Consider the following 12,977-nt stretch of genomic DNA (forward strand, 5'->3'; position numbering starts at 1 on the left):
CTAGACAGGGGCTGGAATTGAGACCCCTGAGGTCCCTTCTACTCTGAAACTCCAGAATCTAAAAGGCTCTTAACACTAAGCCAAGCCTCTGGGGCCTGAGGCTGGCTCCACGGTGATGTGGCCTCACTTAGCCCAGGTTTTGGTGTCCACCTGGTGCCTTTGTCTCCAGGCCAATTCTCCCCTTCCTCTCCCTGCCCCCAAGGCCTGCTGTTTCTGCTCCTCTGGGTGAGGAAACAGGGTTTCCCACTGATAGCCCTTGGAGTGTTTGTTTTGACCCCCACAGTCTGGGACAGGGAGGTAACAGAGAGGCTAATGAGGCAATTTGGCCGCCCAGGGGGTCAGGAGATGGAGAGGAGGTGTTTGCTAGTGACAGCCTGGCATTGTGAAGTTGAAGAGTCTCCACCACCTGGTCTTTTTCTGCCGGGCCTGGTCATAACGAGACCGGCCTTGAGCTACAACTCTCCGGTCTGCGCCATCCTGGGCACACCTTGACCTTCCTCAGGCCCCTCTCTGAAAGCATTGGGTCACCTCCGTGGAGATGGCACTGGGGACAGTCAGACCTGGGTTTGAATCTTTGCTTTACTGCTTAAATAAACTGTGTGACTTTGAGCAAGTCATTTTACCTCTCAGACTCCATTTTATCTGCAAAATGGTGCATTAATACATATGTCTCAGGTTTCTTATATGGATGAAATGAAACACATTATGCATAGGGTGAGCTCCACACCAATCACAGAGCACGGGGTATGTCAGCACAGGCTCTTGGGCCAGTCTGAGGCTGTCGCTGCCACCTCTGCCTGCAATGTGTTCCTCTTGCCTTCCTAACTCCTAACCAGCTGCAGGCCCCTCCTCCACGAAGCCTTCCAGCCTGAACAACTCAGCTCCTGGTGAGCTCCTACTGCACCCCAGTCACTAAGTCCTGGGCTCCCAAAGACAGAGGCTGGGGCTTACTACTCCCTGGGGTCCCAGTCCTTGCTGGGGGTGAGGGGAGGTCTGGAGTAAACCAGCACCTGTCCAGGGGCTGATGGAGTTTCAAGGCATAAAATAATTATAAGGGTTACTGAAGCTAACTCCTCAGCTGTGGCAAAACGCCCACCCAGCCACTGCTTGCACACTCCCGTGAATGGAGATTGCTCCCTCCCTTCTTTGACAGAAACTGTCAAGGTATGACAAAGTGCTTCCTCTCATTGGTGGAAATGTGCTTCTCTACAATTCTAAGAGGATGTGGGATGAGGATACTCACGTCGTTAGCACCTACTATAGGTCGGGGCTGTACCTATGTGATTTCATCTGATCCTCCAAACACCCTCCTCTCCAATTAACAGAAGAAAAAATTGAGGCCCAGAGAGGTCAAGTGATTGCCCAAGGCCACACAGTTAAGAAATAGCAGAGCCAGAATTCGAACTCAGTTCTGTCTGATTCCAAAGCCCCTGTTTGTTGTTCACTCAGAACACAACAGCTCCCCCTTCCTGGGGCAGTCCTTCAGAGCCATGAAGCCAGCAGTCCTGTCCCCCTGAGTCTTCTCTTCTCCAGGCTGAACAGCTCCGCTTTCTTCGTCCATTCCTCCTAGGACAGGAGGCAGAGTAGAGCAGGGAAAGAGCCGCATCTGACGTCACAAGACATGGGCTCTAGCTCCCATCCTCCACTTACTGGCTGTGTGGCCTTGGGCCAGGCACTTCACCTCTCTGAGCCTCAGTTTCCTCATCTGTAAAATGGGGATAATAATACCTAACTCTCAGGATCATTGAGGATCAAATGAGATAATGAATGTGAAAGCACTTTGTAAACTCTAAAGTGCTTCACACATTGGTTGTCATCATCATTATCATCATTCTTATCATTCCCTCTTCCACCCCCACCCATTTCAGCAAGACCCATCAGTAGAGAAAAGTGACCTTACAGCTAATCCCCACTTAGAGGGTTTAGTTTGTTTTGCTCTACCCAGGGGATCTATATTTGGCAAGAAGTGCCCAGAAAACCAAATTCTCAGCAATTTCCTCATCAATGAAAACTCCTCTTCACCTTCAGCCGGTGATAGGAGCATCTTGTTGGATTGGGCAAGTTTCTCACAGAATGAGACATATATTCTCACATAGAGGGATAGACTCCAGCCAATAGAAAAGGCTAAATGAGGCTGAAGTCCCTCCTGCTTTGAGGAGGCTGTGGATGTCCTTCTGCCTGAAAAGATCTCCCCTCACAGAGTGCTGAAGTCTACTGATAGGCCTTTGCTTCAGTTGTAGGCATTACCCTGTCCTGGCTCCTTGCAAGTGCAACAACCCCTTCCCCCCAGGAGAGGGAGCACTGGGAGGCCCTGGATGAGCTTATCAGAACTGCCAGAGAATCACAGACAGAATCTCCGTCTCCCTCTACCTTGGAATCAGAGACTCAAATCTGGAAGGGTAGCCAGAGGCAGGTCTTCCTGGGCTAGAGGCACCTGATCAACAAAATAGGCCCCGGAGGCCCCTGATAAGGGGGACAGGCCAGAGGTAAGCCCGACTGGGAGTGGGCCCATGCTCACCTTTTACCAGCTTCCAGAGGTAGATCTCCACCTGCTCAGAGGCCTCATGCTCGAGGGCAAAGCGATGTAGGTTGTCTGGGCTTGGAGACACTGATGTGTGGACGAGGACCCGGCCTGGCACCTTTGGACACCTGGTAGCACTGATCTCACCGTGGCCAGGGTCTGCCTTGTCCTCTGGGAAAGACAAGGAGCTGTGAACATTCTGTACCCCTCCTCCCGACCCCTGCCTGGTATGCTCAGGAAGCTGGGCCCCTGGTCTGACACCCCCCCTCCGGTCTTTAAGGTCTTTGGGAAAGTTCTGGTGCCCCTGGGAAAGAGATGGGGCATTTCTCCCATTCACTTCCCATTGATTAGCATATTAAAACCTTCTCATCCTTCTGGGCTCAGCTCACCATCCACCTTCTCCAGGCAGCCGACCTGGAACAGCTTAGCCTACCCTGTGTTTTCTCCACTCGCGGCCTTTAAAGCCCTTCTTGCTTATGCCTCCCACTCATGCCCTTAGTCTCACTGACACGCATTGCCTTGTAACTGTCTCACTTGAGTATGTTCTTCTCTAAAAGAGACCCACGGGGTGAAGGCCAGGAGCCATGTCCTCCAAGTCTTTTGAGTCACCCACATCACCAAACACAGATTCTCATGACCATACATGGAGTGAAAGGTTTGGGAGGGGTTGAGGTGATGATGGCAATAGTGATGATCATGGTTGTGACGGAGCGTGGTGGAGGTGATGGTGTGACTGTAGTGGTGGAGGGGACCGTAAGGGTGTAGCGGGGAGCGGTGATGGCGACAGTGGTTGGATCCAGTCCTAAAGCCTGGACATGTTGGAATTCCAAGGACATTTCCTGGAAATTTCCATGTACCAACATTCCCTATTTTTCAGGGACTAAAGGACTAAGTCCCTAAACATACACACTTCCTTCTAAATTCTTCCTAGTTATAAAACTCTTAGAGATGTCCCGCTAAGAGTTGTAAGGCTACAGTCTCCATATTTTTAAGAGGAAATGGACTGGGTTCCAGTGGCAGAGCCCAAGATCAAGTGTGTTTGTGAGGGAGCCCAGCAGTGAACCACAGCCAGTCTCCAAGAGAATCCAAATTGAAGCCCCACCCCTCGTTTTCTTCCAGGTGCCATTCTGTCATGCTCTGTCCCTAACCCTGTCCCAATAGCATATTACTCTGAAAAATAATAGTGACCCCTTATATTTGGATTTTGTTTGGATGTTGATTTACAATTTATAAAGCATTTTTCATCAACTCTGTCTGAGGCTCCGAAAGGAAAGTAACTTGTCTAAGCTCACAACAGTAAGTTAGGGAAGTCCGTCGGTAAGCAAGCTAACATAGACTCACATTTCCTGACGTCAAAGCCTGGGGTAGGTGCAGACTTAAGATGATTGCAGCCACTCTGTGATCTCATTTGTAAAACAGCTGAGAGATGAGGATTAATTGAACTAGGTGAAATCACAGGACAATACCTGGTGCCGGTAGGTTCTCGACACACATTTCCTTCCCCTTTTTTCCTCCCCATTCCTCTCCTTTTTGTTTTGCCAACCCAGCCCTCTAACCAGAAGTGGTAAAGGCACAACACAGCCCGCACCTTCTACCCCACCTGCTCTCCTTCCAGGATTGAGGGAATGGGCCTGTTCCTCACAACAGCTACTGTTGACAATCACAGGCTGTTCCTCCCAATGAGATACTCTGATGTTTTCTTCTGCACACTTATTAATCCTAGGGTCACATGACAGCGTTAGAGGAACTCAGCTGGCAAGTCTGGAAGCCTGAGTTCTAATTCCAGCTCCACGACTACTTTGCTCTGTGACTTTAGAAAGTCCCTTCTTTTCTCTGGGTCTCAGTTTACCCATATGTAGATGAAGGTTAAAGGAAGACAACAGTGGTCAAGAGCATTGTCTTTGGAGTAAGACAGACTTGGGTTCGGATTCCAACTGTCATTTGAGCTGTGTGAGCTTGCACAGGGCACTTATTTTCTTGGTCTGTAAAATGGAGACAAAGATACCTGCCCTGTCCATTTGTGGTGAGGAGTACATGAACTCCCACATGTAAAATGCCTGCTTGGCACATGGTAAGTGCACAATAAACATTGACTATTCCTCCTAAAAGTCCTAACATCCTATGATTTTATGATTTCAAAGAACCCAGAACATTATTTGATTCTGTGTCTTTGACTGAGAGCCTCTGAATCTGTCACTATAACATTAGATATTCCATAAGTCTAATATTTTGTGAGTCTGGCATTTTCCACTCGAGTGCATCTAAAAACCCTGCATCCTATGGCTCTGAGTCCATTGCCCCATCTGTGTCGGAGATGTTCCAAGTATCTGTGCCCTGGGGACAGGGACCCAGGGCCCCCTCAGGGCAGTGCCCTCCCTGCCTCCAGCATCTCTTTGTACCTGGGCAAATCTTGCAGCACTTCCCGGCCACTTTCTCAGGGTGATGGCAGGGATACTCAGTGGGGCAGGTCACCCGCTGGCAGTCCTGGCGGCCGTCCTGACAGGTGCACAAGATGCAGGGCAGGGGTCCAAAGGAGCGGAAAGCTGGGTGCCACACCTCCCCATGGGAGTATGTCTTCCCACTGTGCACGCAGGCTAGGCCAAGGAGGGCAGGAAGGGAGGAGGGTCAGTGCCTCAGACCTGGGCCAGAGTCCAGTGATGGGTAGGGGCGGGGCCTTGGGGAGCCCCCTGCTCCACCAGTCTGGCCCAGCCACACTGCTTGTAAAGCTGAGGCCAGCTGCAGACCTGGCCCCCTGTCCCTGACTTCTCCCCTGTTTCAGCACTCAGAGCTGACACGTGCCCAGAAAGTTCTTGCTGAAGAGGGAGAGTACTCCCCCTGCCCGTCACAGCATGTCTGGTGGGAGGAGAGCTGAAATCAAGTTCGGACACTTACCTGGCTGTGTGAGCTCTGGCAGGTCCCTTCCCCTTTCTTAGCCTCAGTGTCCCATCTGTACAAAAGGGGCTGGGACAGCAGCTCCTCCTGCTCCACCGGTCGGGGGCGGGGGGCGGTCCCCCGCAGTAAGCCTGCTTTCCTCCCCCTCTGCTGCCACCATTGCCCACTTGGCCTCCTTCCCTGCTGCATCCTGACCATCTTGCTGCAGCCTAGCTCTGCTCCCTCCTTTCTTTGTCAAAAACTTTCCCTCACCACTTCCTTATATTAGAGTATTTATTCGCATGTCTGGAGCCCCTCGAGGACAGGGACCATTTTTCATCTCTCTGTTCTGTGCCCCTCAATTCCCAGCAAAGACATGGCAGAGGCTCAAAAAATATTGTTGTGCTGACACATAGTTCTGGTTCTAGGACTGGTTCTGGCTCTCACTCAGTACTCTGAACTTCAGGGTCCTCATCTGTGAGATGGGGGCTTAGACCTGATGCCCTTAAGGACACCTTCAGTTTTGATATTTTGTGAATCCACAAACTCATGGCCAAGTTGAGATCAGGGGACCACTGAGTGGGGGGTGGGGGTGCGGGGGTGGGAGGTGGGAGCAGTCGGGGCCCCCTTTTCCCACCTCAGGGATCAGAGGAGTTTCCGTCCCCACCTTTCTTATGTTTCTCCTTCAGGACAATCTTGACTGTTGTGCTGCCTGCCCCCTTTGGTCGGAAGTGGCGGGGGATGAAGCCCAGAGGAGCACTGAGGCCAGTGGGAGCTGGGGTGCCCAGGACCGTCTTTCTTCCATTGTCCCCTGAACACGGATCCTGGGAATGTCTCTGCAAATGGCAGGAAGGATGAAGATCACTGATGGGCCATTGTCAGCAGAAGAGCAGCAAGACAGAGCTGCAGTGAGGCCTGCAGGTAGACACCAGCATGACTTCCTAGTAAAGAGAGGCACAGGCTAGGGATAGAAGGATCTGGATGGGGTCTAAGATGTTTTCAGACAATGGATATTTGAAAACTCTCAGAGGATAGTGGTTTGGAAACCCAGTCTCCACCAACCCCTTCTCAGGACTATCAGAGCCAGGGCCTTGGGGCTGGGGTGAACAGAGGGGTACTGAGGTCTTGACCTGGGAGACACAGCAATTAGGAACCTGGGAAACTTAGAAACTACAGGTCTGTAGTGAGGATGACAGTCAGGAAATTCCTTGAGAAGATTTAGGTGATGGGATAAGGGGATGGGCCTCTGAAGGTCCCACCAGGTCCCAGAATCCTACAGGGCAGGAAGACTAAGAACAGGTCCCATCTGGAGACCAAGTCTCCAGAGCCCCCTTTCTTGAGCCCCTGGAATCCAAGATCCTGAAACCCTGCCCCTCCAGACCAGGTCTTGGCAGGGCTAGCAGTGATAGCAAAGGGTATGGGGTGAGGGCAGTGTAATGGGTCAGGCGCATCACAGCTCCTAGTTAAGAGGATTCGGTGCTCGAGGTCAAGGGGTAGGAGCAGGTGGGCTTATTACCCGCCTCACCAATACCAAGTCACTCATAGTCCTTCTTCTACAGCCCCTTCCTGCCCCATACAGTGTCTGAGTCAGCCTTTTGATGGCCTGACTGAGCCCATAGGAGCTCCCAGGAAACCGTCTCAGGCCCCAGCACAGGCCCAGGCACATAGGAGGCTTCCAGGAAATGCTTGTCAAGTGGAACAGTAGCAAGAAGGAATTGAAAAGCCCAACCCTCTGATGGGACTTGCTCACGTCATCCAGTAAGGAGCTGCTCAGGGCCTGGAACTAAGCCTGGGTGGGCTTTGCTTAGCATGCTGCCTCCTAGGGAGAGGGTGGGATGGCGAGGAGATGGCCTGGCTCAGGCTCTGCGGCACAAAGCCCCGCTCCACCTGAAAAGGCCCAGCCTGAGAAGGGAGGATGAGCCAGCAGAGGAGAAGGGAGAGCTCATAGGCCAGACCCCTGGGGAGTCCCTGAGCAGGGGAGGTCAGCCTCCCGTCCCCCGGGATCCAGGTGACCCAGGCTAAAGGAGAAGGTGAAGTTGTTTACATTGTAGACAGAGCACAGAGGGTGGATGGTGACTCGAGTCAGTGTGTAAGCCCATCCTCACACCACTTTCCTCTCTGGCCAGAGAAAGCTGGAAAGTTTAGCCCATCCTAACTCTAGACTAAGACGGAGAGGGGCCAAGACAGAGGGGAGGACAGAGAGGTAACCCCCAGACAAAGCACCAGTACCACAGGAGCTGGGTGGGGAAGGCTGGGCCAGGACAGAGGCCACATTCTCTGGGGAATGTGCTGCCCACAGGCAGGCTGAACTAAGGACAGATACAGGCTCCAGATAGAACAGTGTCAGTGTCAGAATGTTTCTCAGGAGGGAACTTGGGAAGTTTAGAGCCTGCTCTTGCCCTGCATGGCACTTGTTCCCAGCCCCTGCTGACCCACCAGCCATGATGGGAGGCTAGGGAGAGGGGCTGGGACGTGGTGGAGGGCATGGAGCTGACCTAGGGGACAAAACCAGAAATGAGGACAACAACTGGTATTGTCTGCTCCAGAGTCATGGCATTGAGGCCCTGGATACCAGCCCCCCTCACCACCTCTCCCTAGCCTGTCAGTAAAGCTGTGCACTCACCGCCCCACGGTGTGACTGTGTGGTGTCCTCTTCAGCTGATTTCTTACTTGACTCATCTGGAAACCCAAAGGGAAGTAGGGTCAACCTCCACCCGCTAAGCCTTGCTGATAGGGGCCCTGCAGGCCTTCAACCTCCCAGGCCTAGTGACACTTCTGCAGTCCCTATGCACTGGCAGGGCCCTCTGCCCCAGTGGGGACTTATTCCCACTTCTAGTTACAGCCGCTCTTCACCGTTGGGTTGACAAATTCCCTACACTGGGTTGTTGCCTCCGTTTCCCTACACTCCCTCTTGGCTGGGCCAGACATTCTTGTTCAGTGCGTATCATGGGTGACCCAAGGGCCCGGAATCCCATCCCTACAGCCTGCTTAGCTGCAGTCCCCTGGGGAGCCACCCTATCCAGCCACATATGAAGTCACCAGGCCTTGGTCTATACTATACCCTCCCAGGTACCCGCCTCCAGTCCCCTCTGTCCTAGTTGGAACACCCTAGAGCTCTGTCTCCCACTCACCCCGGGGTGCCAGCACACAAGGCCCCGAGTGGGATTCTCTCTCTCTAGCCCCTGCCTCACACACTGTCCGGCTCCTTCCAAGCATTCTTGGTTCAAAGACCAAGAACCCTGGAATTAGACAGTCCCTTAGAAATCACTGAGGCCAGGGGCGCCTGGGTGGCTCAGTTGGTTAAGCGTCTGACTTCGACTCAGGTCATGATCTTGCGGTTTGTGGGTTCGAGCCCCGCATCAGGGTCTGTGCTGGCAGCTCAGAGCCTGGAGCCTGCTTTGGATTCTGTGTCTCCTCTCTCTGCCCCTCCCATGCTCATGTTCTGTCTCTCAATAATAAATAAAATTTAAAAAAAAATTTTTTTTAAATAATAAATAAATAAATAAATCACTGAGGCCAACCTCTCAGTGCACACATGACATTGCTGAGGCTCAAAGAGGAACAGGGATCTGTAGGAATTTGCTGGAAGAACCAGGACTAAACTGGAGTCACCTGGCTCCTGGTCCAGTGCCCTTCCACAATGCCAACATCTGGGGAAGCATTCTACTGTGAAGTACTCCTGTACTCCAGTCCTGTCTCCTCCAGGAAGCTTTCCTGGACTAACCCAACCCACAGGGAGCAGTCTGACCATCTGTGCACTTCACTCTGCTCAAGCCATTTGTCCTTCCCTAGCTGAGGTTCCTCCACCTCTAATAGCCCATGGCGAGGTCCCTGGGGTGGGGGGGGGGTGGTGGGCACTTCCAGACCTAGGGACAGACTCACCTTTGCACATCTGGCAGCAGGATGCAGGCAGCGGGAGGGGTGCGGGGCAGCCTGGTTCTGGGCAGGTCATGAGACCACAGTAGATCTGGCCCTCCTGACAGAGCAAATAGGACATGAGTGATGAGGAGCAGCCTTGGGGTGAGGAGAGCCCCCCTGCCCTGAGGGCAAATTGCCTTGAGGTGTCCCCTGAGGTGAGGGTGGGAGGGAGCAGCCAAGCATCCTGGGCAAGGCCCAGCCAACTCAGAGGAAGGATCCCCTATACCCAACCAATCCCTCCCCCTCCCCTGGCCCCGGATTAGTTAGCATTCATCCTTCAGCTTGTAAAGTGCTTTCAGACCCTGTCTCTGCCTAGGCTCTCACAGCAAGCTGGGGAGGTGGGATTCTTCCATCCTATAGAAGTGAAGAGCCTGGAGAGCTGCCTGAACTGCCTAAAGTCAGAGACGCAACCCAGCAGAATGGATTAGAGCCCAGCCTGCGGGCTTTTCCTACTGAAGTCAACACCCTTCCCCCTGACCTGGAACAGGGGGCCCAGCAGAGAGGAGGGGAATCAATGGGATACATCCTGGGATCATCTTGCTCTGACTGAAAACCCTAGGTCCCCAGCTTCAGGACCCAGCCTAGAGAGGCAACACTGTAGGGGAAAGGGCCTTCTGGGAATCAGAAACCAGATGACCTGTGGTGAGTCACTTTTCTTCTCTGGGCCTCAATTTCCTCCTCTGTGAAATGGGGACACTCCCATCTGGGTTGTGAAGATCAAGTGAGGGAATGGTTGTGAAAACCCTTCTTAAACTGGAAGGCATGATGTACCTGGGAGGAAGTGATATTACCTTGAGTCCTTTCCCTATTCCTTTTCCAGTGAGCCTCAGGAGGCCAGGAGTCAAGCCAGTCCCATTTAAACAGGGAGGAGAAGAAAGAAGGGGAGATCCAAGTATCCAAGGAGAAGGGACAAGGAATCATAAGAATGTTCTCACCACCCTAAGGCCATGCCATCACTTCTGTCTCTTTCCACAGACTCCTCCTCATCCAGGCCCTTGTCCCTTTACAGGAAGCAGCACAGCACGGGGAAAGGAACATGAATTTTGGAGTCATGTGGCCCTACATCTGAATTCTGGCTCTGCCACTTAACTAGCTGCGTGATTTCAGGCAAGTTGCTTAACTGATCTGAGCCTCAATTTCCTCATCTGAAAATAAGTACAGTAATATCCTTTTCCTAGGGTCTTTGGGGTACTGTTTATAAACACAAGGCATTCCCATGAACCAGCAGGTATAATGTATCAGACCTCTGGAAGAGGCTCAAGCCCTACAAAAATAATTGCTCTCTAGGTTGATTTATAAGTGGTCACTCTTTGTCATTTGTAAGTTGTTTGCTCTGCAGCACAGATACTTTAAGATTCTGAATCTCAGACTGATAGGATCCTGTCCCTGAAAAGATGTATGAGGACACAGGCCCCAGGGAAGTGACTAGATCAAGGTCACACAGGGAACCGTGGCAGAGCTGGAGCTCAAACATGGGTGTCTGACGTCTAATCTAGGCCTCTTACCCTTGTGTCACTGCTAACTCAGATTATTATTTTAAACAGGACGTTGGTGATCACCTGGTCAGACTCCCTCCCACACTGGGAGGAAGTGAGGCCCAGAGAAGTTTGATGAGCAGACAGTATGGAAATCAGGAGAGCAGGAGTTTCTCTGACCAATGCACAGATGAGTTAAACTCCAGGGTAAGAAGGCCATGGCGAAAGCCACCTGTAAACCTATAGCAGGGCCACACTTAAGCCCACTGAGGGGAAGGGTGAAGACTTTCCAGATCCGGCCCCGCTTGGCTTTAGTCTCTGTCCCCTGATAACACTGCAGGGTCAGTTCTGCCTGTCCCCAGGCCCAACCCTGACCCAAGCCGGTGGAGTATAAGCAACTTCAGATTAAATCCATTTGCAACAAGCAGTCTGACCCTGTCTCCATACCCCAGGGCTGATCATTCACTCATTCACTTATTCATTCAACAATCATTATACACATCTGTGTACCAGGCCCTGGGCTGGTAGCAGCAGAGGATACAATGAATTGGGTATGCTCCCTCTATTTGAGGAGTGTAGAGTTACTGGGGGAAACAGAAATGGGCAAATGTCAGTACGAGGTAACTGTGGTGACCCTGCTGCAATAGGCAGCTCAGGAGGATGCGGAAGCCCAGAGAAGGGCAGGACATTCCAAACCTCAGAGATTCCCTCCCCGCTGAGCCCGTTCACTCTCACTTTGCTTTGACCAGAGAGGAACAATCCTCCCCCCCCCCCCCCCCCGCCTCCCCGTCTCCCCCACCATACCACACCATTACGCTTTGCCGGCCTATCTGTGCCGGCCTGTGCTCACAAGAAGGCGGAAGGTCTTACGGTACAGCTGCAGAGGACACACTGGTTGGGCAGGCGGGAAGGGAGCAGCTCGTGGGCACTGAAGATCTCTCCGTGTTGGTACATGGTCCCATTGTGCTGACAGTACTTTGGGGGGGCCCGGAGCCCAGAGGGGGTGTGAGGTTCTTCAAGTGGAGGCGGGGCAGGAAGAAGAAAAAGTTGAGGTTTCACATTACTCCAAAAGCTTGGTCAAAATTCACTGGGCCACTTTTCCGAAGATTTCGCAGCTTATCCTATCTTGGCATTTAAACCAAGCTCTGGCTTCAGCCCTCCCAGCCAGTCCCCATATTAGCTAATTGAGAGGTCTCACTGATAACTACATCTGACCATGTTGCTCCCTCTGATGGGTCCCCACCAAGGCCTTTCAGCCCCTCAGTATCTGAGCTGGCCCTGACAAGTGCCAGAAGCCTCAGCTCCACAAAGCCCCACTCAGTGGGGACCTGTATTAGTTCACTTAACATTCAATGAGCATATCCATGAATCCCCTCTAGTGCCAGGCACTGTCCTAGGTGGTGGGGATACAGCAGTGAACAAAATGAGGCCCCACACAGAGTTATATCCTAGTAGAGTCAGCTGGAATGATCTAGACTATCCCTGTGCTTGGTGTAAGCTCCTGTCATTCACTGGCCACCATAGCCCCACTTGTCAGCACCTGCCAACTAGCCAGTCCTCATCCTGCCAGGTAGCAGGATAAGTCTCCATTCCTGAGAGTACCCACTCATTCCCTCAAGACACCTTTACCAAGCACCTTCTCTGTAGCAGGCACCAGGCTAGGCATTAGGAATGGAGTGCTGGGTAAGACCCAGCCCCTCCCAGCAGGACTCTCACATTCTGAGGGGTTAGAGAAATACCCTACGAGCAGTGCTGCTGTAGAAGTAAGGGCTAGGGCAGATGGAAGCACAGAAGTCATGGCAGCACAGAGAAGGAGCCCCTAACTCAGCCAGGGGTGGGGTGGGTGGGGGGTTGGGCAGGGAGAGTTTTCCAAAGGAGCTGATGGCTGAGCTGAGTTATGAGGAACATGTACAGCCAGGCGGGCAAAGGGGCAGGGCACGGAGAGGGAGAGAGGAGCATGTAACAAGGAAGGAGCCAATGCACAAAATCAGCAAGGAGAGGTAAGGACTCCTGGAGTGAGCCTCTGCCATGGAGGAGGCACGATGACCCCCCTCATGGGGCAGGATGAAGCTCAGAGCCCCTACTCCCCAAGGGGACTGAGAGCCAGGAACATCTGTGACCCGAGCCAGGGCCTCGGTCAGATCTCTACTGGGGTTCTGCATGGAAAATGAGCCCCTTTGCACACATACTCC

General features: G+C 52.6%; 1 protein-coding gene across 2 annotated transcripts in view; it reads right to left on the minus strand.

The window, feature by feature from the left end:
• The window catches only part of CHRDL2 (chordin like 2), a 32,809-nt gene that overhangs the window by 2,928 nt on the left and 16,904 nt on the right, over positions 1 to 12,977 (minus strand). For both annotated transcript variants that reach the window (XM_049652349.1, XM_049652343.1), the window contains exons 4-9: positions 11,656 to 11,798; positions 9,275 to 9,368; positions 8,016 to 8,071; positions 6,060 to 6,228; positions 4,921 to 5,115; positions 2,519 to 2,692 (exon numbers count right to left, since the gene is read on the minus strand). In XM_049652349.1, the coding sequence (XP_049508306.1) occupies positions 2,519 to 2,692; positions 4,921 to 5,115; positions 6,060 to 6,228; positions 8,016 to 8,071; positions 9,275 to 9,368; positions 11,656 to 11,798 (831 nt within the window). The remainder of the gene's footprint in view (positions 1 to 2,518; positions 2,693 to 4,920; positions 5,116 to 6,059; positions 6,229 to 8,015; positions 8,072 to 9,274; positions 9,369 to 11,655; positions 11,799 to 12,977) is intronic.

Source organism: Panthera uncia, chromosome D1 (genome assembly GCF_023721935.1).
Source record: "Panthera uncia isolate 11264 chromosome D1, Puncia_PCG_1.0, whole genome shotgun sequence".
In the NCBI taxonomy this organism is placed as follows: domain Eukaryota; kingdom Metazoa; phylum Chordata; class Mammalia; order Carnivora; family Felidae; genus Panthera; species Panthera uncia.